At 38.9% G+C, this 26,048-nt stretch overlaps 3 protein-coding genes across 13 annotated transcripts in view; 2 read left to right on the top strand and 1 right to left on the bottom strand.

The window, feature by feature from the left end:
- Positions 1-559: 559 nt before the first annotated feature.
- Positions 560-7,294, bottom strand: idh3b (isocitrate dehydrogenase (NAD(+)) 3 non-catalytic subunit beta). 2 transcript variants are annotated; one of them, XM_026307238.1, is made up of 11 exons: positions 7,198-7,294; positions 6,121-6,294; positions 5,547-5,667; positions 5,336-5,396; positions 5,106-5,238; positions 4,768-4,901; positions 4,523-4,625; positions 4,161-4,307; positions 3,807-3,901; positions 3,563-3,623; positions 560-1,059 (listed from the first exon to the last, which is right to left on the bottom strand). In XM_026307238.1, the coding sequence occupies exons 1-11, from the start codon at positions 7,237-7,239 to the stop codon at positions 982-984; spliced, it is 1,149 nt and encodes a 382-aa protein (XP_026163023.1). In that variant the 5' UTR covers positions 7,240-7,294; the 3' UTR covers positions 560-981. The 2 variants fall into 2 exon arrangements, with proteins under 2 accessions (XP_026163023.1, XP_026163022.1); XM_026307237.1 differs by lacking the exon at positions 560-1,059 and adding an exon at positions 1,466-2,583.
- A 1,723-nt stretch (positions 7,295-9,017) lies between these two features.
- wdr1 (WD repeat domain 1) lies at positions 9,018-18,811 on the top strand. The gene is made up of 15 exons (XM_026307236.2): positions 9,018-9,175; positions 10,198-10,319; positions 11,361-11,451; positions 11,543-11,690; positions 12,196-12,376; positions 13,529-13,606; positions 13,760-13,840; positions 14,223-14,456; positions 15,025-15,112; positions 15,876-16,032; positions 16,448-16,535; positions 16,691-16,801; positions 16,986-17,159; positions 17,297-17,441; positions 17,662-18,811. Exons 1-15 carry the CDS (start codon positions 9,160-9,162, stop codon positions 17,766-17,768), a joined length of 1,821 nt encoding a protein of 606 aa, XP_026163021.1. The 5' UTR covers positions 9,018-9,159; the 3' UTR covers positions 17,769-18,811.
- Positions 18,812-21,167: 2,356 nt separating this feature from the next.
- slc2a9l2 (solute carrier family 2 member 9, like 2) overlaps positions 21,168-26,048 on the top strand; it is an 84,776-nt gene continuing 79,895 nt past the window's right edge. For 3 of the 10 annotated variants that reach the window (XM_026307077.1, XM_026307073.1, XM_026307078.1), the window contains exons 1-3: positions 21,492-21,784; positions 22,038-22,103; positions 25,996-26,048. In XM_026307077.1, the coding sequence (XP_026162862.1) occupies positions 26,013-26,048 (36 nt within the window). In that variant the 5' untranslated portion in view covers positions 21,492-21,784; positions 22,038-22,103; positions 25,996-26,012. The other 7 variants (XM_026307075.1, XM_026307071.1, XM_026307074.1 and 4 more) reach the window with 5 other exon arrangements.

Below are 26,048 nucleotides of genomic sequence, written 5' to 3'. Positions count from 1 at the left end.
AAGCTTGAAGTTTCACCTAATGCTACTTTATACTTCAGTACACATGGTACCTGTTACTTTATTGCGTTCAGCTTATTCAACACCCAATATTGATATGTACTTTAATAGCCCTTAACACTGCCATATGTCAATAAGTCATCAAACATGAAATCTTGTCTCATCTGAAAGTTATGAATGGACAGATCTTGTTAGAGCTAAAATCAAATGATACAAAATAAGTTTTTTTCACTTGTATTAATATTGCTTCTTAAGTTTCAAGCAATATGTTTAGTTTGGAGTTTAAAAAATCAAGCACTTTGCATATGTAATGTCAGCTTTGTTAAAAACTGACATTTTCCACATTTTGTGAAGAAAGCTTAATCAGTAGTAGTCAGCCCTCTGCTGCCAGTAATGTGAATTACAGTGAAATACCAATATAATCATAATTGTTTAGTTTCTGCTTCTCTATGGCTGTGGGGACCTGAAGAATACTCCACCATGCACAAAGCATGGGTATATGCTGTGATGGGATTGTTCTGTCTTCTACTACCATTCACACAGGGATTTTGCACAGAAGATGTCAGATCTCATTTCTTTATTCATATACCATCTTAAATTAAGCAATAAAGTTAAAATGTGGAATAAATAACATGAATGCATACATATACAAATGTTTTGACATATAACCATTAGGCAGTAATTGCAGGACTTTGCCAGAGAACAGAATACCAATGAATGCGATGTCACGTATTGGATTGTATGACTTGTGTCAAACTGCATGTTCAACACCTTTTTGTATTTTTGTCTTAGATGTCATATTTAATGGTTATGCTATGGTGAAAACTAGAGCTTGCAGAAATAGCTGTGCTTTTCATTTGCCTTTTACAAATAGTTGCTGGAATATATTGTACTGCATGAGTAAAATCAGTCACATCAGCATAACAGGAGGTAAATTAAAAAGTGTGTGCGTCTCAGCGGCTGACAGATTTGCAAACACAATCCTTAGACCACCAGGTTAGCAATGACAGCCCGGGTGAACTCGTCGCTTGTTGCATAGCCCCCTAGGTCTCCAGTGCGCACCTGTTGCAAACATAAGGACAGTGTGTTACTGTATGCACAGCTGCAGAAACACATGTTCAGATACAGTATTGTGGCCAGTGTGTGAGAGCCTTTAAAACAGCACTCACAGAAAGAACAGCCTGATCAATGAGATATGCTGTTCAACCAGGCTTCAGTCTCATTTCCTAAAGCCATGTTCTCTATCATTTTCTTACATATTTACAATTACTTAAAGCTGAAAATTTAAACATACTATAATATTTATAATATACCACTCTTATTTGGCCCAACTACCGCCCACATACAGTATCAATGCTCAGAAAAACATTTTTTTGTTCATATGAGAGGACATGCTACTGCTGGAAAACATGCCTAATCTTGTTACTTAGAATACTGTACCACAATAGTATAATTCAAAATTCAATACTTATTGTTAAAAGATGTGGTGTTTATTTGATACCTCATCACATAACTATTTGTTAGTTCACTTAAAATGCAGCCCATCAATACAAAAACATGAGGAATGAAATGGTGACAGTGCCATGTTTGTTACAGGATCAATGACACAAACAGCTCAGAGGGAACAAGAATCATAATTACTTGTTTATGGGTCTTTGAAAACAATATTTGAATACAAAAATAATGAATTTATTTGCCAAAAAACTGTGCACAATACTATCAATAAACAGGGAACTATTCACCATCTCATACATAAGGAGACTTGTGGCTATTGTAAAACCATAAATTCTTCTGTACTTCCTTTAAATACATCTTACAGGTATTTCAGTCATTGAAAATATTGTATATCACTGTGAAATGTTAATGTTACAATACTTTTGTATACACTAACTTTTAGCATCAACTTCAGCTCTTAGTTGAGTTCAGAACAGAGGTTTATTAAACACTGAGAAATGCTACTGTTTTTAGCTGAGCTACAGTAGCTTTTACTATTAAAGTGGAGGTGAAATGAGATTAACCATTATAAACAGTTTGGTAAAGGCAGTCTGGTTATTATACAGTTTCTATTATTGTGTGAAGCACACTGATAGTCCGTATGGCCAACATGACAAACATTTAGATAATTAAGCAACAAGCAAAAGCATGTCAAAAAGGTCTCTCAGAGCGAGTAAGAACAGTACCTTACTCAGTAAAGTAAAAATTGCAGAAGCCAAAAGATTCAAACAGATGAAAAGTAACTATGATGAAAGGGGTGGTCCATGTGAACGCACAAATCAAACTGTGTGATGTAAATTCTCACAAGCTGCACCTTTGGTTTAGTACAAGGCACTGTTGTTTCGCAAACCCAGTAAAAACCCTATATATTAGGATGTAGTGAAGGTGTTTGTCAAAACTGTGTGGCACAACTGTGTATAGTTCTGAGAGGGGAGATGACTCTTAACATGCTTCCAGTTCATGTTAAGAACATTGTCCACAATGGCCCTGGGGGAAAACATCTTAGGAAACAGGTCGGTGACGCAGGTTTTCCACAACAGCATGCACAAAGTCGCCAGTGGTAGAGTACCCTCCAAGATCTCGTGTCCGTACCTGAGACATGCATACACATATACACACAGACACACACAGGATAATTGGGTACAAGGAGAGGAGGGATTTAAAGGAGAGGGAAGAGGGAGAGGAATGGTACTTCAAACAACCTGCTGACAAATTCTGCTTTCAATTCGCAAGCATTCCTTTTAAAATGATTTCCTACATTCATGCACTTGCAGGACAACTCAGCCTCAACTGCTGAACGTCTGCAACCTCTTAGAGCAGAAGAGCAATGAAAAAACAAAAGTAAAATGACCTGTCCTAAGGCTGCTGATATGCCATTGAGCTGAACTATCTGCGGTATACATCCATCTGAGGAAAGATGGTTCTGCAAGTGTTTATCAATGTGTGTTAGTACCCACAGGTATCAGCTGCAGCTGGCAGTTAAAAAATAAATAGAAATGACTGCACAAACAACTGCACATTTAAATGAACAAAACAGAGAGGGATAAGACACACAAATATGTAGTTTCTTAAGAAAATGTCAAGTTCATGTCATGCTCTGGGTGTGTGTTCACTTCTGTGTGTGTGCACTTTGGGTGGTAATGGAATTTCCCCATTGTGGGACTAATAAGGGTAATAACTTACTTAATCAAAGGCTCTCAAGCTCAATAACATTGTTCTTGAACAGAAATCACTGCTAACTGTTCATGGTCTCATACTATAACTCTGAACTCTCATTAATATTCAGTGTTGTCATTTTCTGAAGTGCCACCACTATACTGGCACATATGTGAGATTGCAATTACCAACCACCAAAAGCAACGAGCAGCTATAAGAACTATAAGATGACAGGATTAGCATGCACAGTGCAAGTTCTGTTGGTTTCTCATAACTTAACTCTGCAGAAGACCCTACTGCTCTGTTAGTAAATGTATCAAAACTATATTGGTGTTAACACTGTTAGACAGGTGTCACCAAATGCCAAGGCTGAATCCACCAGGGGACATTGACTGAATAAATGAAAGACACTTACCTTTCCCTGTTTGATGACCCTCTTGACAGCATCTGACACCATTTGCGAGTGATATTCCAAGCTACAACACAACAAGTATGGTGACAGTAAAGATGGGACCAGAACAGTGACCACAGGTCCACATTTAGACAAGCAGGAACTTTATAAGCCATTTTCCTAAGTTTGAGAGGGGTTGTAGTTAATACAGGGGAATGTTGTAAAATGTAATATACTTGTTACTACAAGGCTTGAAGAGTTGACTCACTTGAGGTGCCTGAGCATGTTGGCAGCACTGAGCAGCATGGCTGTGGGGTTGGCAATGTTCCTTCCTACAGCTTGTGCAAAGGGGTGGCGTGCACCCTAGGAAAAAAATAAAAAATAAAAATACAGGACAGGGTTAGGACAGGAAGAATGCCAAGAGAAGGGCAGAAACAAAAAAGTTCTAAAAACAAAAGCCCTTCAATGAATACTGTTTTCTGCAATGCCCCATAATAGTTGTTTTTCTTTAAACAAGAGAGAATAACAAACTTTAAAAGCAGTAAAAAAGTGAAAAATTGGAATGACTGGCTGAACACACGTCAAACAAACAAAACAGTGGAAAAGGTCAGTGGAAACTCACAGTTTCAAACACAGCATACTCTGCACTGTAGCTTTCCCCAGGAACAACTCCTGCTCCTCCAACCAGCCCTGCTGCCAGGTTATCGATAATGTTACCATACAGGTTCGGCATCACCAGCACATCAAACTGGTACGGGTTCTGGACTAGCTGCAACAAAGAAACACAGATATTGAGAAGTTTAAACATGACATGGAAAAATGAAACTAAAGCTTATTCATTCAAAGCCGTGTGAAGTCAATCAGCAAAGAAACAATATTAATAACTGTTCTGATAATTGACTATGATAAGTACTACACAAAATTCTGTTAATATGATAAAGTTTGCATGATTATGAGATTGAGAAATAGTGAGATTGTATGTACCTGCATACAACAGTTATCAATGATTATGTTCTCATATTTTATTTTGGGGTACAGTTGTGCCACTTCAGCACAGCTCTGCAGAAAGAGGCCATCTCCTAATTTCCTGTAATAAGATGGGGGAGGTGAGGACAAGTGCTGTTACAACTGTAATCCAAATCATGACCCATATTTATATAATTTGAAGAATGTGATACCAACATTTACACAAGAGAAAAAGCAAAGAGGGAGCTTTTCTATTTGCTTACATAATATTGGCTTTGTGAACAGCTGTGACCTTGCTCCGCCCCTTTTTGGTGGCATAATCAAAGGCAAACTTGGCGATGCGCCGTGACTTCTTTCTGGTGATGATCTTCAGTGATTCAATCACACCCGTAACACTCTGAAGAGTGAGAAGATATACATTTTAATCCAGACATTTCTATTTGACTTGACTAATCAAGAGCACAAGTGGATAAAAAAATATTATATATTAACAACAGCAAATGCACTTTTAGTTGTCTAACTCATGCCAGATAGACTGACGTGTGGGTTTAAAATCCCTGTTCACCGTTTGCGTGCAGTGAGGCGGAGGAGTGATATTCACCTCATGCTCCAGGGCGCTGTACTCCCCCTCAGTCTGTTCACGGATGATGACCAGATCCAGGTTGTTGTGGCGAGTGCTGTAGCCCGGCAGACTGTTCACGTGAACCACATTAGCAAACAGGTCCAGTTTACGCCTGGGGAATGAGTGAGAGGTAAAGTTATTTTTTTTAAAAAAAAGGAAAAAAATCAAAAGTAAATACATATTGTCCCATAATGACTTTATTGTTTTACCTCAGTTTCATCTCATATGAAGCTAGTTCCCCTTTGAACTCCATGGGGGTGTGAATCTTTCCTGGATAACCATAGATGCAGCCATTACACAGTATATGTTTGTTCCACATGACTCTTTAAATGACTCTTGTTCCATATGACTCTCTCTTCTTTTAAATAACATTTGTATTAAACAGAAACTGTGAAAGAGTGAAAAAATAAGTAAAGCTACCTTTAATAGCCACTTTGTTATTCTTCATAGAAGTCAACACTTGCTCCAGTTTCTCTTCACTTGCCATGTTCTGTACCTCACTCAGGTGGAACTCCTCAAATTCTACCGGGATATCTCCAGACTAAAGAATAAAACAGAAAAGCAACTCAAGTTAACACCTTCCATTTTAGGTAATTATAAAAATTACAAATCAACAACTGAAAAGATATTTTTGTTTTCAGCATTTTTTAAGTTCTCTTATTTTATTTTCAGCATATAAATTTATATGTAAAAAAACAGAATTATACCTGCTAAAAGATGGTACAATAAGTAACTATTTGCTATGGTATATTTCTTTCTTTTAAAGCTGTTTTTATTTCTAATTGTGAAAAAATGTTTCTATTTCTTCCATTGCAAGAGGGTTATTTAATAAACCCCTCTAAAAAATCTGAATAGTGATACAGTGAGCCAAAAGAAGAACAATCTTACCAGTAGAGGTTTTATTTATTCTTCAACTTTTTTAAAAATTTATATAATTTTCTACATTTAGGTGAACACAAAATTGTGATGACTCCAGAGTACACTTCAAATATACCTTAAACACTTCCTTTACAGCAGTCATCAGCTCAGGTCCCACTCCATCACCTGGCACCATTGTGACCTTGAAGGTAGCATCAGCACGGGCCGGCGGGGCTTCTGGACCACAGAGACTAGCAGATAGAGTCAGTGGTCGAGAGGCCAGCTGCTGCCACTGCGGGCTGCTCAGGCCCTGAGGACAGAAAGACAAGAAATGCAGGAGTTAGGGAAGGTATACTGGAAAATATGCACTGGTATAACACAAGGTAAAATAAATGCATCTAAATGGGTCAGAGATTTTGCCACATTGTAGGAGTCCTTTAACATCTCTGGATACATTAGAGGCTAAAGAGCTGACACATCTAAATCTCCAATATTCAACAATTATTGCTGAACATGATCCAGGATTCCCTGCTTCCCTCTGTTTTACCTTACTGTAAAGTAAATAATGTGAGGTTTTGGACTGAGGGTCAGACAAACTAAAACATGCCCAGATGTCTAATATCTATGGGCAGAAATGTGTTGTGTGTGAACTTTTATTTCTGCAGAAAAAGTAATGAACGATTCACTCTGACTGTTAAATTGACAAATCATCAAACCACAACTACTGAAAGTATATTAACAATTAACTTAAGCAAGTGTCCATCTCTTGACTATTACTCACACTGACTTACCGGGCAAGTAACAGCTTTCATCTGGTTCAAGCTAAACGATCAAAAGAGAAGCATGTGACTCTCTGAAGAGTCAAAGACACTTCTTCCGTGGTCTGCTCTCTTCAGAACAGACCATCACCCGATAAATCCGACAAATCCTTGTGGCCCGATAAACTAACGCTACATGCTGTTGTCATGCGTGTATGAAGCTGGTTTACTGAGGACAGGGAGGTTACCGTGCCAGGGCTAACAGGCTAACGCTAGCTCCTCCGTATGGGGCCGAATCAGGGTTGGCGTAGTTAATTGAGCATCAGCTGTCAGACACAACTAACTAACTAACAGTTGAAAATGATCGTTTAACAAAACGCAACTTCGGCTACAGTACCTCCTTTGTTACTAGTGCGTAAATATAACAAGCTGGTAAACAGCGTCTATGCGCTCACCTTGACCAGTGTCACCAAGCCTCCTCTCAGGGTGGCCGCCATCGTCAGTCACGCAGCAACGGAACTCCTTCTTCTGTAGTGCGGCAGCCGCCCGGCTGTAGCACTAAGTACACGGCAACACTGCTCCCAAGTGGACAGAGCCGCTATTGTAGGATGGGTCATTGGTTTAAAATTGCCCCTTCCTTTTGCTCCAATACACTTGAGGAGAGCAAACCCAGGCACTCAACATACATCACACAGGCTGACAAATAATCCTGACCTAAAATATAGAAAATAGTCAGAGAAGGACACCACAGAAAGGTTGTCTTTTTTCTTGCATGAAATTATCTTATTGAAAAGCAATTAAATCCAGAGGTGACAATTACAATCATTACGAACAAAGGAGAAAGGCTTAAAACACAAAGTCACCTTACAGATGCTGAAAACAAAGCACCTCAACTTTGCCCAATTTTGCAAAAACAATTCAATGGGCAGAGGGAAACAGGGACCCTGGAACATTCAGGGGAGTTCGGTTATTTATTGTGTCAGACCTGTTGCTGTACTGGGCTCAGGGGAGCTCAGAACACCTATTAGGACTCATAAGTTCATCTCTATGTGAAAAGCTGAGGATGCACACATTGATTCATGAAACCATTGCAAATTATGGTCTGGGACTGATTTGTAATACTATCTTTAAAAATCTGTATTTTTGTAACAACATATTTTTGGCTGCACTTGCCATCATCTAAAATGGGTGCACTCTTAAAACACCAGGGGATTCCCAGGCCTATTCTAGGCAAGTGAGGCTCTCCACTGACACACAAGATGACAGCGGATTTTAAAATCACCATCTTGAAACTGTAGATCAGTGGGTTCTGACACTTCTATGTTCTTCCTTCCTCTTGTTGGGCATTTCATTCGGTTAATCATCTAGCATAATTTTCTCTTCAGCCAAAGTAGGACATGTAATTGTGTGTGCAAATTTGGCCCTGAGGCAGGCCTCTCAGACTCTCCTTCCTCTGGGTACAAATCTTGATCTCAAATTAGTTTGTTCCTCTCGTAAAATGTCATTACATTCAAGCTACAGAGTTAATCATCATTTTCTAACATATAAACACCAGATGGTGGATGGATAAAATGTATTTAATCTCCTGCACAATAAAAACATTTTACAACAGTTTCTCATCTGTTGCTGCTCTATTTCTATTTCTCTATTTCCTTACTGAAATTCATTTGTAGTCAGAAGTAAATGCCTGTGGTCAGTGTGAGAAGAAAATAAAAACTTCATTTATATCTATAATATTTATTTTTGTCATTAAGAAGCATGCACTGGTGTTAACTAGTCAGTCTGGCTAGTGGATTTGAGCATCATGAGCCACACACACAGACACACAGTGATCCCGCACACTGACACAACCATGCCACACACACAAACACACACACACAGCCATCCCGCACATGCACATACACACACAGTCATCCCGCACACACAGACACATAGTGATCACGCACACACACGCGCGCGCGCACACACACACACACACACACACGCGCGCGCACACACACACACACACACACACACACACACACACAGCCATCCCGCACATGCACATACACACACAGTCATCCCGCACACACAGACACATAGTGATCACGCACACACGCACGCACGCACAAACACACACACGCGCGCGCACACACACACACACACACAGTCATCCCGCACACAGACACACAGTTATCTCGCACATACACGCACACAACCATCCTGTACACACAGAGTGATCCCGCACATACACACACAGAGTGATCCCGCACACGCAGTGCGTGGCTAGTGGTACTTTACCATATATGGGCACAGCCAGGCTGAACGAGAGCTACAGTCGCTTCCGTGTTGGTGTGATCGGGGAGTGCACGGTCGGGGGAGCTTTACTGTCTCATTCATTTGGTGGCGTAACGCTGAGGTAGAGACCAGCAGGGAAAATGCCGTATGACCTGAGTAAGTTTGTTTATTTGTTTAACGGGCACAGCAGAGAGAAAATGCAATGAGATGTTTATTTTGGGCTTCATTTATTCGGCAGATGCTGCTAGCGTCAGGCAGCCAGCTAGCCTCGCCCATAGCTGCATGGTTTTGACACTTCCTCTATGGAAGACAAAGTCTCGGCTCCGGCGGCCAGGCTGGCAGATTCAGCATAGACTCGTGTCTGAACGATCTGCTGTTAAGGCGCTTTTGGTAGAAATGCAGCCCAGTTGCAGGCTGGTGGTCGAGCTAAGTTAGCGTTAGCATGATGAGCTAGCGTCAGTCAGAGGAAGCATCGCATTGTTATGACATGTCCAGACAGAGGCAGCTCACACACCCCGGCCTGTTTACAGCGCCGGGCATTAACATCTATAGCTGTCTGTCACTGCTCCCATCGTTTATGGTAAACAGAAACAAAAGAGCTGCATTTTCTGTTTATGGGAATAACTGTAACACTCACGTATCTTTTGTGTAATAACATTACAACAAACCACTGTTAGCAATAAAGTTTTTTAAAGGTAGTAAAGTTTCCACAAACGATGAAGCCCATCTTTATTTTATTTTATTAAGTTAAAAGCATGCCACATGTATCTTATTGAGGTGTTGCAATGGCCCGGTTCTCAGTCAGCTTCTCCTGTTGGGGAGAATAATAAACTATATTATGAACACTGTGTTGACCAGTGAGGCCAGACCTGGCATTGTGTGTGGAAAGATCAGAGAGCTGCCAGAGGCCACGTCCAGCACATCAAGTCCACAGGCTGACTAATGAGGAAGTGAGCTATGCTGGTCAACTCTGTAGACTTTTGTACTGTGGCCGGGACTGTGGTGCTATGAGATATTATTTAAGGGAGAACAGGTCATAGATGTATGGTGTAATATCACCCCTCTTCAAACAATCCTGTATGGAAAAGTTCAGTTTACTACTGTTTTTTACTTTGTGTGGTGGTTTAAGTTTTGTTGATGCTTCACTTTGTCTCTCTGCCATCTTTCTCTTCTTTTAGAGCATGTATTTGCCAGCCTCCCACAGATGGAGAGGGGAGTTGCTAAAGTGATTGGCGGTGACCCCAAAGGCAACAACTTCCTCTACACCAATGGGAAGTGTGTCATCATCAGGAACATTGATGTAATTATAAAAAACATACTAACATTTTTATTTTACTAAGTTAGTTGTGATTCCATTTCACTCACTGAATGTAATAAGTCATTTTGGCTGTGCTGAATTTGATGAGTCAAATTTAATGCCAACCTCAGAAGCATCATTTCATTGAATTCCTGCTTCAAAGTTTCAGGTTTGGTAAAGCATACTCCAGAGTGTGCTCTGGGTGTCTTACAAAATCCGACTGGCACAGTGGTGATTGGACATGGTTTCTGTATACAAAATGGCACTTGCACCTTATACAGCAGACCTGAATTGATGCTATGTGCAGCGTTTGAAAATGACATTGTGCATAACAATATCATGATGAAACAATTGACTAGTAGAGATGTGCATTTAACATGAAAAATTCCAAAATTCAGTAATTGTTCAACTTATCCTCAACACAAAGGTTTGAAAAAGCATCTTCTCTACCTGCTGCTCTATAATAGTTAACTGTTAGAGACCTGCAGCCTCATATGCCACTTGCACTCCATTTTAAAAGCTTCCCTAATCCAGATGGCTATAAAACATGCAATGTTAATACACTGTCATGGCCAAATGGAGCCCAGCCTCAGTTGCACCTGTAACCACACCTATAAGGGTGAGGTCAGTGTTTTGTACAGCAACAAGATGAGGGCTTCAAACACAGGGGGTGAGCAAAGTAAGCAGCTCTAAAAATGCAACTGTTGTTCAGCTCTTATGGTCAGTGTGATTGACTTGTTTGGAACTGTATCTTATCACACTTATCTTTTATCGGTTGGTAAAATGTGTCCAGTCACCATATGTGTTTGCACAGTTACACCGTTTTTGTTCTTCAGCCTCTGTGCATCAACACATTTGGTTTGAATTAGAATAATGGATATGAATTAAATGTTCTCAGCTAATGTTTGAGTAGGTTTACATCATCTTAGACAGAACTGTGTGGGGGATATTTTAAACATATTGCATAAATGGATCAGGAACTGGAGTGTGTCTGCCATTTCAAATGCAAACCTGCTGATATCTCACCTTTCCTGTGTTTTACAGAACCCAGCTATAGCAGACATTTACACTGAACATGCCCATCCAGTCACTGTTGCCAAATATGCCCCCAGTGGATTTTACATTGCATCTGGAGGTAAACAACTCACATGCAAATACAGTTCAACAAAAGTCTTTCCTCAGTGATTTTAATACTTTAACATAGTAATTGTGATTGCATCCTGTAGATGCATCAGGAAAGATCCGCATCTGGGACACCACCCAGAAGGAGCACCTGCTCAAGTACGAGTACACCCCTATTTCAGGCAAGGTCAATGATATTGCATGGACAGAGGACAGCAAGAGGATTGCTGTTGTTGGTGATGGACGAGAGAAGTGAGTATCCAGGGCTCTCATACTATAAAAAAGCTTACCCATCTTAAATAAATAAAAGCAATTGGCCTCATTAAATATGAGCATCGTGACTCTCATGAGAAGTTCATCCTGCAAACACTCATGCTGATCAAAGACCTTTGGGTGCAAGTCCATTGTTTGCCTATTTTTTTTTTTTTTTAATGCAAACTTGGTGTTTGTGTTCTGGTTATATTACAATTACTAGTGTCACTCATGACTGAAATATGAAGCAAGTGCTATAGATTGTGTGAAAGCTGACTTCTGTATGTTATTAATGAGAAGTACAGAACCCCAAAGCCTCCAACAAACCCCCTGCTTTGCCAAGTATGTAGGACAACTTTCTATAAATAAAATTAGGCAGGTTTTAGTGTGACTGTAGTGCGTGAAGCACTATTCTACATGAAATCATTTCTGTAGTAAAAAGGTTTTTTTCCTTTCTTGAATTTCTCAGAAACCTGATGGACTGTATGTCAATCTCTTCCTATAGGTTTGGGTCAGTGTTCCTGTGGGACTCTGGTTCCTCAGTGGGAGAGGTTTCTGGTCACTCCAAATTGATCAACAGTGTGGACATAAGGCAGAAACGCCCTTACCGCCTTGTCACTGGCAGTGATGACACCTGTGCCTCCTTCTTTGAGGGCCCTCCCTTCAAGTTCAAGTTTACATTACGTGTGAGTTGTGAAGTTTGTTTGTTCCTTTTTTGTTGTTTCTTTTTTTTTTTTTTAAGAGCAGTATTTGTGTTTAAGCAAACTAGTTGGAGCCAAGCTTATTTTGCTGCTGTTATGCACAGGACTCAAACCCAAAAGGCCAAACTAGAAGCTAAATGTCATTTTCAACTTCTAGTCTGACTATGCAGAACAAAATATCAGCCTTCAGTGAATACAGGTACAACAGTAGACTAGGACTGCAACTATATATTATTTTTGGAGTCGAGTATTCTACCGAATATTTCGGCAGTAACTCGAGTGATCAGATAATATAGATTTGAGCTTCCAGCATTTTTTTTTGTAATGGAATTCCTTGATTTCCATGAGGATTTGTTGCAACTCTACAGTAGACTAATGAATTTTCTGTGACATTGGGTTATTTATTTGTAATTTTCATTGGTCATCCCAAGCCTGTCACACTCTGCTGGTTTTACACAGTGTTGCCTTGTTTGTCCGTTTCCATATTACATAATAGACTTTCCTCCATAAATTCTTTTAGCATGTCAGCCACATCCTGAAAAGCAGGTCTTCCCTTTAGAAACAAGTTCATTTCTGAGCACCAAATCTTTACATTTTGTCATCAACCTGACAATCACTGTGCTCTTTTTCTTAGAAATCTGTTTGTTTTTTCACAAAATGACCTGAACTAGGTTGTAATATTCTTACAGCTAAGCACTAAATGTTTGGTATTTTTATATTTATTCATATTTTTAATTAAATCCCAACTTCTGTGTAGGAAAAGTTTCTCAAGTCTATTTTGCAGCTTTTGAAACTCCCTCCATTTTTTTGACTTGTAAAAGTTAGTCTGGAGTTTTCTACTGCTTTGTTCACATGCAAGCTCAGGGTGGTCCTGATTGGTGCCATTCTTGAAGTGCCCCCAGTTGAATTTTCATGTAGCCTTAGACCTTGTTCAGCTCTTATGGTCTAAAATGAGGCAGAACTGTGAACTTCTGTCATGATGGCTCACCATTTTGATATATCTTAACAATAACAAAAGTTTGGAAGACTTAAGAGAGCCTGCTAAATTCAATATTAATATGGGCTATGCACAAACATTTCTTTGAAGATAATTTTCCACTATTTTTCATGTCCCCTGTCTCCTGGTGACCCATAAAGGACCACAGCCAGTTTGTCAACTCTGTCCGTTTTTCTCCGGATGGAAACCGATTTGCCACAGCCGGTGCCGATGGTCAGGTCAGTATTGGGCGACCACTGTGATATGTACTCATAATATATGTTTATTCCAGGGTTGTTTCAATCAAAACAGTCAGGCCTGTATTGACAAAATGTAGACAAATTGAAGCTGTGTCCAAACATGTGTCTTCTTAATGAGTGTGTTTTCTGCAGATTGTCATCTATGATGGAACAAAGGGTGAGCTCATTTCCCCACTGGGTGGAGAGAAAGCCCACAGCGGAGGAATCTATGCTGTAAGTGTTATTTTCTGTAACACAACATTTTGCCAGTCTGTCTTTCTTTAGGAGAGTTAAATCTGTGAAATCTGAGTGAGCAAGCAGTATTTCTAAAGTGTGTACACACAGGCAATGCTTGTTTCCCTATTCAAACTAGGTTCTCTGAAAGCAGCCTCCTACTGACCTCAAATTACTGAGTTGATTTTTTTTTTTTTTTTTTTTTTTTCCCCCCCTTGTCTAATTTGTTTTCCACAGAGCAAGGGTTTTTTTTCTGTTGTTGAATAAAGGTTTAAAAGTTAATTGTACAGTAATACAAAAATACACAGCTTTGGTTACATGTATATAAATATCATAACCCCCCCCCCCCCAAAAAAAATCTCCTGTGTCTTTCATCCACCAGATCTGCTGGAGCCCCGACAGCACCCAGCTCATCTCTGCCTCAGGGGACAAGACCGTGAAGCTCTGGGATGTTGGTGCAGGTACGGCTGTCACCACCTTCAAGATGGGCAATGAGGTGATGGACCAGCAGCTGGGCTGCCTGTGGCAGAAAGATCACCTTCTCAGCATCTCCTTGTCAGGATATATCAACTACCTGGACAAGAACAACCCTGACCGGCCCATACGCACCATCAAGGTCAGACTCTAAAAATTTAAGGATGCTGTTGGATGCTCTTCTGTTAGTAGAGTTCCTTGATCCTACTAATTTGGAAATAAACACATGTCAGTTTTGGAGATACATGCTGGACTTTTAACATGTATTGGCATGTGAAATATAAATTAGCATTTACAGATGCAGATAGATACATTTAGCCGATTTGTACATTTGCCATAGATATCTTGTATTTCATATCCCTGAACACACTATAGTGTTGTATTTCAACTTTGCACATTTGGACATACTTTCTGAAATTGAAAAAATATGTTTTAATGTTACATTTTTACAGAATACTCAATATGTACACATTAAAGACGTTAATACATAAATCTTTTAGCTTGTGCTATCATCAGTGGATTTTTCAATGCAACTCTGTATCAGAACAGTATCAGAAATGGTGAAAGGGCTGGTGGGGAAAATTACACCAGTATTCTTTAAACTCCAGTCCCATAAAGTGTCAGTTTTGACTCAGCAGTGGAGTTTATTGAGTGTTAGTATTCTAGCATTGACTATTTGTATTAGAAACATGTATTTGTTTATCTTACAGGGTCACACCAAATCCATCCAGTGTCTGACAGTCCACAAAAGTGAAGGGCGAGCATACATCTACTCGGGTAGTCATGATGGACATATCAATATCCTTTCCCCACCATTGTTGTGCCAATGTTGCCTGTCTCATTTTATAAAAAAAAAAAAAAAAAAAAAAACCACACACACATCCTTTATGCTGCATGCAAAATTATACAATATATTTGATAATGTCCCAGCTAACCTCTTACATGTGAATATTTCACTGAATCAGAATGGCAATATCATGGTAGTATGCTAGTATCAAAGGTACCCCTTTCTTGTAGTTACTTTTGTAAACATGACTGAACTATCAGTCATGTTTCTCAGTTCAGACTGAAACATGTCCTCTCTAAGCCTTTGGAGCTCTTTGTTTGGAAAAAAAAATGATGTGCCACACATGTTCCTTGTTTCTAAAGAAGGAACATGTCATTATGGCTTTTTTTTTTTTTTTTTTTTTTTTTTGTGGTGGGAAAAAATGTAGGTCTATGGTACAAGCAAAGCTAAACCAAGGTCTTGCTGGTGATTGCAAAAAATGTACTATAGGTTTTAGTGTCCGTACAGGATTTGTGGAAAAAATAACAAAAAATAGACTCTTTCTTATCCTTTTAATGGGTTTTAGAGCAATGCAATGAACTTTTTCAATCAAAAGTTTAAAAATAACTGAACTTTCTTAGATGAATGCAGAGTATTGGCTGGGGAAACCTCTGATAACCTCAGAAACACTGGGTTTATGCCACAGCCCACCCATGGTGTTGACTTACCACGTCCAGTCCATTGTTTTCTTGCCACATTATCAATAATGAAGTTTGTCCTTAACATTTGTCTCACATTACTGGGATGCAGAAACTGGAAAGAATGACTGCTTCAAAGGGAAAGGCCACAGCAACCAGGTGAGCAAAATGGCATTCAACGAAGCCAACGAGCTGGTGACATGCAGCATGGATGATACACTGCGCTACACCAGCATCAGCAAGAAGGAGTACAGGTGGGGGTCATTATTGCACATTGCTATACAGATAATTCTGAGATACACTGAGTCCACACTGCCCAGATCTGGGCTCTGTGGGGGTCACACCATCTGCTGTAGGACACCTGGTTTTTCTTGCCCCTGAAAATAGTTCTTCGTGAACTGTAATGGTTACTTTATGGGCTTGTAGTCCTGCACAGTGGGATGCGCTATGAGTCTGGGAACGATCAGACACCTGATGGTGCTGTGTGATAAGAATCTGAAATATCTAAACTTCCAGAAACTTTTGCGCAGTACAGTATATTACTTTTATCTGAAGTTTCATAGAAGCCCACTTGGAATTTATGCATGTCCTGCAATATTTGTCTTTTTTTCTTTACCTTGAACTAAATACTGGATATCAGAGTTTCTCTAATTATCATATGGTTTTCAGTGCCTCTGATGTGGTGAAGATGGATTTCCAGCCTAAAAGTGTGTCAGCAGGACCAGGAGGGTTGTCCCTGGCTGTGTGCATTGGGCAGGTAATGCATTTGTCATTATCAACATCCAGACTAAAGAAGTGTTAGTCTGTGAGGATTCCACATACCACCTTTCAGTTGTTACATTCTTTATTTCAGTAAAAACATAGTAAATATCCTCTTGAATGATGTCATTCCTCATCTTGTACTTTCCTTAGCTTGTCTTGCTGAAAGATAAGAAAAAAATCTTCACATTGGATAATCTTGGCTATGAAGCGGAGGTTGGAGTTATCCACCCTGGTGGTGCCACTGCTGCAGTTGGGGGGACAGTAAGTGGACTTCCAGGAACACATTATGTTGCTAAACTTGACTTTAGTTAGTTTTCATCTCTTTAAAAATGTATTTTAAGTTTGGTACAAAAATACAAACAGCATGTCTTGGTATGTAATTAAAAAATATCACCACTCTGGTGCTATCAGATTTAAGACTAATTTTTGCCTTTCTTCTCCTCAGGATGGGAAAGTCCATCTGTATTCCATTCAAGGCAACACTCTGAAGGACGAGGGTCAAACACTCGAGGCTAAAGGTTCCATCACAGACATGGCCTACTCTAATGATGGAGCCTATCTGGCTGTCATTGATGACAAGAAAGTTGCCACAACCTACACAGTGGCAGACGGCTACTCAGTAAACATCTTTCATTCCTACTTTGTAGATTATTTAAGATCAGATATTCAAATGTTTTGTGTAAAATTGAGCCATTCTTTCTGGGTTGTAATTATTTCTCACTTGTGTTATTTATTTATTTTTCCCCCCTCGGCAAGGTCAAAAATGAGTTTTACGGACACCACGCCAAACCAGTAACCTTGGCCTGGTCACCTGATAATGAGCACTTTGCGACTGGTGGGATGGACATGATGGTGTACATATGGACTGTTGGTGATGCAGACCAAAGGGTCAAACTCCCAGGTAGGCCATAATATATGTATATTCACTCATGCCTGGCTTGCATGTTGTTATCAATATAAATCCACTCTGCAACAGAATCCAAACATAAAAAAATCTTTGGGTTTGTAGGCTCAGAAGCTCAGTTTGGGTTTATTGTAGAGTGAAACAAATTTCTACTTTAAGATTTCTCTCTGTGTTAAGTGTGAAGTTTTTTTTTTTTTTCATGCCCTGTTGTCTGCAGACACTCACCGGTTGCACCATGTTAGCGGCCTGGCCTGGATTGATGAGCACACTCTCGTCACTGCTTCCCATGATGCCAGCGTCAAGCAGTGGACTATTACATACTGAGCTGCGTGCAGACAAACATCCACATCTCCAGGGACAAGGACTACTGTACAATTAAATCAGTTTTTTAAAACTGTATTTTCACTATCAAAACGATTCTATTCTGTCTATAAACATCTGAATTGTAAATGGTTATGGCCATTATTATGTATCCCATGCATCAGAGATACTTCATCCAACATAATGTAACTCTGATATGAATAACCTCAACTCACACAAAAGCAAAATGCTGAAATGTACAACGTAACCATGAGTACTTTTACATCTCTTGAGTGTTACGGACACAGAAAAATATTTTTAAGCTCAACATTCCATAGGTAATAGCTTTCAATTAAACTGAAATCCTTATGTCTGTGGTTGGGCTAAATGCGACTTAATGAATAAACCAAAAGCAAGTTGTTTTTTAAATAATCAAAATTGTCTGAAATAAATCTTTTGGTTATATTCCTGAATTGAGTAATTGGTCCTAACTGCAGTTGCTTTTTTTTTTTTTTTTTTTTTTGAGGGGGTGTGTTATTGCTTTTTGCTTTGTCTTGGGTTTCATACATTCTCCTTTTGGACTGGGGAGCAATAATAGGAACTGAAAGTATGTGTACAATCGAGACCACCTGTTCAGTTGAAAGTCCTGTGTTGTTGCTGTGTTTTTGTTTGGGCCCAGTGCTTGTCTCATATATTGTTTTCATATCTTTATGCATACACTTCCAAGTGGAAGCGATTAATTATAGTAATAATAAAAAACACTTTTTATGCTTTTTTTTTTTAATTTCTTGCAGATTTGCACTTTTCTTTTTGTCAAACATTAAGGTGCAGAGGAAATCACAATTTCATAGTAACCAGGAGAACTGGCTGTTTACTAGTGGGGTACAAAAACAGGTGCAAATGAAAAAGCCTCCTTAACAGTGCATTTCATCCAGGATTTCCCTGTGACTCAATAAATATGTTGGCCAACTGTAATTGATATCCCTGGAACAATCATTGGGCATTGTCATGTCAAGGTTTCCATCTCGTTTTACTGAAAACTATCTAATAAAGCAGAAATGACTAAACATATGTTTAATGGTACTTTTAGAAATCCTTTTAAGAGTCTAACGCTGTACTGTACCCCCTGATTTTAAAGTGCTTAAAGAAACATTTATGAATTATGTGCAGTGATATGAGCATGTCTGTTTATTTAAAGCATTATTCAAACTGATGTTCGATCCAGTGAAAACACAAAATCAATGGTAATGTTTCATCAATTGAGTAATTAAGCACACTTTAATTACACTGCCCCAGGTGTGTGTTCACGGTGTGTGTTCACTGCTGTGTGTGTGCACTTGGGTGGGTTAAAATGCAGAGAGGAATTTCCCAGTTTGGGATCAATAAAGTAGTTTAATCTTAATCTTAATCTTTATTGATAACAATTTAATGTCAGTGTCAACAGTACACAAAAATGCTCAAAGGAGACAAATATTGTCTTACAAATCACATTTGAATTTGTTAATAGAGTTGCAATGTTGGTCCACTGAAGGTGGTTGGGTTCACGTAGCTCCACCTCTCATGTCTCAGTGTAACTCATTTCACTCTCACTGCATGCTTCGGGTTTGAGCTCACTATCTGCACGGGTGTCTCTTTAAATGGGTACATGATGCTGTAGGTCAACATGCCTAAATGTCTCCATGGCTGGCTGCTGAAAAAAGTCAGCCCCAAGAGTCTCACAGAATTTGGTAAAGCACTTGTCATGTATTTAGTAAAATAAACTTTGTTTTTATGAATATTTGTTATCTTTGTATGCCTCAGCTTACTATAGGTGCATCACATGAGATGCTCGAACACAGGCCACTGGATGGTGTGATACAACCTTTGTTCTTGGAAGAAAAACAGCCTCTTATAAAGTCCACGGAAAAAGACACCGGGTTAGCAACATCCACAAAGGTGAGTGACAGCCTATAACTAAGTTAGGTATTTGTTGTTTTAAGCCTTTGACAGCTCTGGGAAGCACCTTTTTAGTCCAACATGGAGCATATTAATTAATACTCTGGATAAAGATGTTGAAATGAAAATGTTCTTGCACTAAATATTCAATTGTAATGACAAGTAGAAAGAAATACCACCTCTGCTAGTCTCTGATGTCATACAGGGGTAGCAGTTTGTTTGCTAGGCATTTGACTATCATCAGACCTACAGATTCACTCATAAAAAGTATAGAGTCTTGTCTTTGCAAATCTTTTGTCCTAGAAAGTAAGGCATCTGGTTAATGACATCTGAACTAGTTTTCTAGTTTCACATACACAGCCTAAATTAGGACTGTGATAGTCCTGGGTTTCATGATTCTGTCTGTCCAAGATTGATTGGAGGCTGTCTTTTTCCTTGCCTTTTATTGTGATAAACTTGAACTATTTTAACTGTTAATTGTTCAGGCTTTAGTAATGACTTGTCCATTGTACTAACTACAGAGTGATCTGTAGGCATCAGGGAAATGTTGACATGATTTGGATTGTCCAAAGCAGGAGTTACTTTGTGTTGTAATTTTAAGAGTAGTTCTGTTGTTTATCATGACCACACAACTTTTGATAAAATATAATGTTGGTTATACTGCAGGATTCAGTCTCTTTTATCTGATTAAACAGATAAACTATGTAGTCAATTCATATATGTGTTCTCTAAAATCTTGTACTGCTGAATTACTGATAGTGTTTGATTTACAGGTAAGTTGTGCTTAAGTCACACAATCCGTGACTTGAGACATGACTTGGGCTTCAGATATGGGACTTAAAGAATCTTTCTCTTACGTTTATGTCTTAATGCATCAACATTATGGAAATATCTGAGGAGCTGCATGTTATCAACTATATAAACTTAACTTTAAATACATCCAGGGAACCAAGATAATATACAATATAAAACTGAGGATTTGTGAAACTGTAACAGCTTCTGGTATAGTTAGCATTAGTAGTAAATGTCCATCGTTAACATCAGGTCGTTGTTGTTTATTAATGGTAATTTCTGACCACCTGTGTGTGCTGCTTTCTCTTGCATTCACCAGACTCCATTAAAAAATCATTTAATTTTCGTTTGATGGGAACAAATACGACATACATTCACCTCTATGACTTTTTTCTCTTGTCGATTCTTTCTGGTCAGTCATTAATGCATCGATCAGAATAATGACACATCATATAACAGTAACAGTTTTATCAGTCACAGCTCTGGACTGTTTCAGCAAGTACTATTTTATTGTCTAACTTTATCAGTGTGCTCTCGATAAAATCAGCTTCACGTGTTTAGCTAGCTATGCGCGCTCCCGCGGACGGCCAGCACCTTATAACTCCGTACTGGTTCTTCAGACTGACCTCAAACTTGACTTTAAGGAGTGTACTTCGGCATCACGCGGAGCGTTGCATTGTGGGATTGTTAACAGACAGTTACATGGGGACTTCCTACTTGTCCTTCGTGTAGGCTAATACCTGAGGGCAGATATATATAAGGGCACTGTGCGGGGGGATAGTTTTACGGTTTCAGGCTGCTTCATTAAAACGACAGAGAGTACACTTTGTGCAGTGCAGCGTTGATAGGAAGGGCTCTAAATAAATACATCTCCCCGTGCACGTGTGTCCCAGTACGGGTGCGAAGGATAAAGGGACACACGTCTAGAATAAACAGAAAACCTGCAATGGGAGGTCGAAAACGCTGCAGGGAACGTTCAGCACTGAAAAGGCCAAAGGTCCATGGCCCCACTGGTAGGAAAATGTCTAAATACTGCACCTGTGCCTGATGTAAAAACACACCAAGCTAATAAGTCGGTACTGGTTCTTTAGACTGACTTCTTGACTTAACCGAGTATACTCTCAGGGACAGGTTCCCTCAGTCCTGCTGCTGCAGAGGAGAGATAGGAGGTCATGATACCTGGAGAATAGCAAAGTGAAACAGTCAGAGGGGTGTTGCATTTCTCTGGCAGCATTGGTGCACAGTATGTTACTAGAGAGAGTCAACAAACCCGTTAACAGAAGAATCATTCCTCCCAGCCTCTAACACTACAGGTTAGTGGGTCAAAGAAAAAAAAAAAGATGTGTGTGTGATTTTTTTTTTTTTTCTGCCATCTTAAATATATTATGTAACTTTACCTGGCAAAATGCAAAGAGTAGATGATTTACTGGTCAGGAAAGAAGGTGGCTCCTTATCTGCACTCTGCACTGTTCCAGCCATTTTTGGTTCATGTCCAGCTTCAATAAATTACATTAGCCAACTAGTTCTCATGTGATTAGAGTGTGTCTTTTAATTCTATGCCTGCAGTTACTTTGGTTGTAGAATCTCCAAGAAAATCCTGATTTTGGAAAGCGAGGGTCCCAGGAGTAGTTGGTGAGTTTTCTTTAATGATTGCTCCTGTGTTCAAATACATATCTGACAGCTTTTAATTCTCAATAATTAGTTTGTGGAGAGTTGTAGTAATACAGGAGTTTAACATAGCTGCTGACATTAGTTTGAAAGACCACAGAAGAAAAAAAGCTATCTTTGAGTTTGAGAACTTTTACAATGAAACTAGCTATAAGACGTGAGCTATAAGACCTTCATAATGTTGGTCTTTCTTTGTATCTGTGGTCCTTCTGTACATCTTTTTTGGGGTTCTGTGACTTTCAACTGAGCTCTGACTTTGACACGAGAAATATTAACGATCACTTTAAACAGTCTTGTTCAGTCATCTTATTCCTTATGATATAATGGTTAACAGACTGTCCACAATAAAGATAATATTGCAGTTGCTGTTACTATCACTACATCTAATATTTAGTAGTCTGTAGCCATGCACATTTGACTATGGAAAGAAGTAGAATTCATTATATGGACAATAATGAGTTCTTGAATAGACAAGGGTTGTACCCATGAATAGTATAAGTTTTTGGTAATGTGCTCTGTAAAAAATAAAATATATGATGCTGTATTGTATAAACTGGTCAAAATGTATGTTTTCAATAGAAATGTAAAAAGGACAAAAAAAGATTTTTGTCACCTCAGTGACTTTCAGTGGTTTGGCACATTGTGGTTGAGGATTTGTTTCCCACACCCTGATGCCTTAGAAATAAAAAGCTTCTGTTACCTTGACTGCAGGGCTGAGGAAAGATGTCCCAAAGGGGGTGTTCAGCTTACAAGACTCATACCTGAATTTCCTTACTTGGCCATATCTTATTCCTGTGACAGCTTTGTCCTGCTCCAAGTGTCTTTTTTTATTCCCAATACACTTAGTTAACCACTTGCTGCTATCAAACTTAAACTTTGTCATGTTTTCATGGTTTTGACCTCTATATGTATGTATATAATAGGTGTTTATTCATGAATGCAGTTTTCACATGGCAGAAAAGTGGCTCACATATTTGTAATGTTGGTGTATGCCAGTCAGTAATTTGAACAACATAACTAATGTGCAGCCAAGGGAGAATAAAGCACCCATTGATCAGAGGAAAAACTTCCTGAGAAGAGGGAAGTTTTTGAGAATGGTGACTCAGTTTTTGTGCTGGTTTTATGTAAGCAGCTATGTGTCTGCAATAGCTTCAGCAGGAGCAGGACCTTTTTTATTTTTCTTCTAGAAAAGCATTGTCACACCATTTATCAGGAAAATATCTTTCAACATGTTGCTGAGGAATAACTCCTGCTGGGTGTGCACTTTATCTCAGCTGTTCTGTTGTCTTGCTGATCTAAAGACCATCTGATTTGGGGATGTCGTCTCTGTGCTATGGCCTGGAAAGTTGTTCGTCATTTTTACACAGGGGTCATGAAATGCAGCAAATCAGTGGAACATGGATAAGCTGGATGGGGACGCCATTGTTTTTATGGTAGGCGATTTAGAGCTTTATAATTTCAATTCCCCTGTCACATGATGTATTCGTGACTGCAGTCTTTACATGACAAAGGGGACAATAGGGTTATGGTCACCTTGGAAGCAAATGGATAATCTGATTCTATCAACAGTCTTTTTTGTCTTGAGTTTGAATCCTGAGGTTTTTTTTTTACTTTGGCTCTACTGTCTAAGTTCATAAATTCAGTTTGTACTAAAAATCTCTCAAATCATATTTAGGTTATCCTTTCATATTCAATGTTAGACGTTACTGAAAGTGTATTGAAACAAGCGTTCTCCAGGAGCCTAAGAGATTATTTATTTCCGCTGCCTGTGTGTGGGTTATGTCTGATCTGTGACTGGCTCTAGGACTATATTTACTCTGCTATGCTTGAAAAGGGTTTCATTCTCTCAATTATCCATTCAAACGGTAGCCGCATCATTACTTATGTTAAGTGGAGTTGTACAGTAAGAGAGAAAATACATATGTGTGTGATTAATGTGATATCAAAACAATACTTTGGTGGCAAAGTGAAACATGACTTAACTCATATTTAGAAATGTTTAAAGGTGTGATATTAGCTGCACTAGTGGTGTTGACCTGACAGTCAGTCTTTTGGTCCACTGCATCACCAGTCTGAAGTGAATGTTTCATACAATACCTTTTAGCCAAATTGCACAAAGTAGTACTGTCTTTATATACTTTTGACAGGATTGTTGAGAAAGCAATCATCTTGTGTGAATAAGCTTTATTGGAATTCTCAATAGAAAAAATTGACTTGGGGTTTCCATATTTCCATTTAGTAGCAGCACCTGTGCTTTGGCAGCTCATTTGACCCACACAGTTTGAGTATAAAAACTGCAGGTTCTGGCTGAACAACAATCAGTGTCTTATTTCTTATATTAAGCCCACCCATGTGCTGTGTAATTACAAGTAGCGTTTTGCAATGTAATTCAATTTTTCTGGGATAATGCTTTCACTGATGCAACTTTTATTTAATAAAATATTGATTATGGCGAGTAGACAGTTTAGGCGTCTCATTTTTTTTTTCAGTATCAAATGATGCACACATAGGTGATTTATCTTTTTTCTCTTTTGTCACTGACCTCATGCTTTTGTGATTACATAAGGAACATGAGGAGAGGGCGGGCCAAATCTAAGTTAATAATTTGTCAGTTTTATTCTCATGTTGTGTGTTTTTTTGGTTATCAGTATAGTTGTCCTGTATGCACTGGATACATAACCTGGGTAAGTATACCCATTCACTCTGTTTGGTTAAAAAGGTAAAGTAATAGGGTAGAAGGTTTTGGCATTTATTTTTAAGTCATTTTAGCAATGTTTTCATGCACTAAAACGTTTTCTTTGGTGTTGTCTGCATAATTGTGAGTATAGTTAAGCGGATAGACTAGACTTGCTGCTTTTTGCTTTCACACGTAGGATGTAGGTTCCAAATTAACAGCTGTTGCAAGCAACTGTTACAACCCATAACAGGTAACAAAAGGAACAGTTTTAGTACTTTAACAACTTCAGCATCTGATCTGATGTGAGCTTCTGACTCAAAGTCAAAGTAGTTGTAATATGAGAAAGTTGAGCTGCAGCTGTTTGATCCATCCTGTCTTATTATTATAAATTTTCTCCCCAGCTGTGGTTTTTAAAATACTGCTCCCGAGTCCTGCTGGTTATTATTCAAAGCATCCAATCACAGGCTCATTTGTATTCTGTATGCTGATTCAGTACTAATAAATGTAATTAACTGTATGGCAGGGGAGGAAATCAACAGACGCTGATGCCCATCAGTGTCTGTTGATATACATGTATTTGTAAAATGCTGACTTATTGTTTTTTATTTAGAATGCCCTCTATGAAAAGTAAATTTAACTTTTTCCATAAAGGGCATGAAAATAGACTTCTATTACATCATAGTTCAGTGGCATGCATGGACTGGGTTTGGCAGAAACTCTAAGGTATGCATTTACACTAATTCTGGGTCTAGTTTTTATTCAGTTTGTGACAGTTTGTCTGCTGCCCAGTATTTCAGAGTGCTCTTGTTATAGACACTAGGTGGCAGAGTGAGTCTTTTAAAAAAACTGTAAAAATCCATTGCTTCAGACTGTCAAGGTCCTGCTGGTAGGTGAGGTTTTTACATGATTGAGAACTGATTTCACTTTATCACCTTTATGATTTAAAGGGTACTTCCATGTTGGTAAACCCTAAACTTATGACCAAGTTCTAGTCTATATTCGTTAGTGTTCTTAATGTCCATACTGTATGTTGGCTTGTGGAATTACACTAATGTCCTTCTCAACCGATGTTTTATGTGGCAACTTCTATGATCAGTTCCACTTACCCCCCTTGTTAAGTGTCTTTTTACAGGCATTCTGTGTAAGATGATGTCTAATGGTGTGACCTTCTCATTTAAGGTTGCTGAAACTTTAGGATGTGCAACCCACAGGACGGCGACACAGACAGAAAG

The sequence above is a fragment of the Mastacembelus armatus genome, chromosome 5 (genome assembly GCF_900324485.2).
Source record: "Mastacembelus armatus chromosome 5, fMasArm1.2, whole genome shotgun sequence".
In the NCBI taxonomy this organism is placed as follows: domain Eukaryota; kingdom Metazoa; phylum Chordata; class Actinopteri; order Synbranchiformes; family Mastacembelidae; genus Mastacembelus; species Mastacembelus armatus.
The sequence above is the reverse complement of the archived record's forward strand: the minus strand, read 5'-3'. Positions and strand labels throughout refer to the sequence as shown.

Bases quoted from the DNA above. Each gene is read 5' to 3' on its own strand.
- wdr1 (XM_026307236.2), top strand. The intron at 16,033-16,447 runs GTGGGGGTCATT...TATGGTTTTCAG, and splicing joins ATCAGCAAGAAGGAGTACAG to TGCCTCTGATGTGGTGAAGA. The intron at 17,160-17,296 runs GTAAACATCTTT...CCCCTCGGCAAG, and splicing joins CAGTGGCAGACGGCTACTCA to GTCAAAAATGAGTTTTACGG.
- idh3b (XM_026307237.1), bottom strand. From the start codon at position 7,239: ATGGCGGCCACCCTGAGAGGAGGCTTGGTGACACTGGTCAAG. The intron at 5,397-5,546 runs GTAGCTTTACTT...ATGGTTATCCAG, and splicing joins TAACAAAGTGGCTATTAAAG to GAAAGATTCACACCCCCATG. The intron at 3,624-3,806 runs GTGAGTCAACTC...GTTGTGTTGTAG, and splicing joins AACATGCTCAGGCACCTCAA to CTTGGAATATCACTCGCAAA.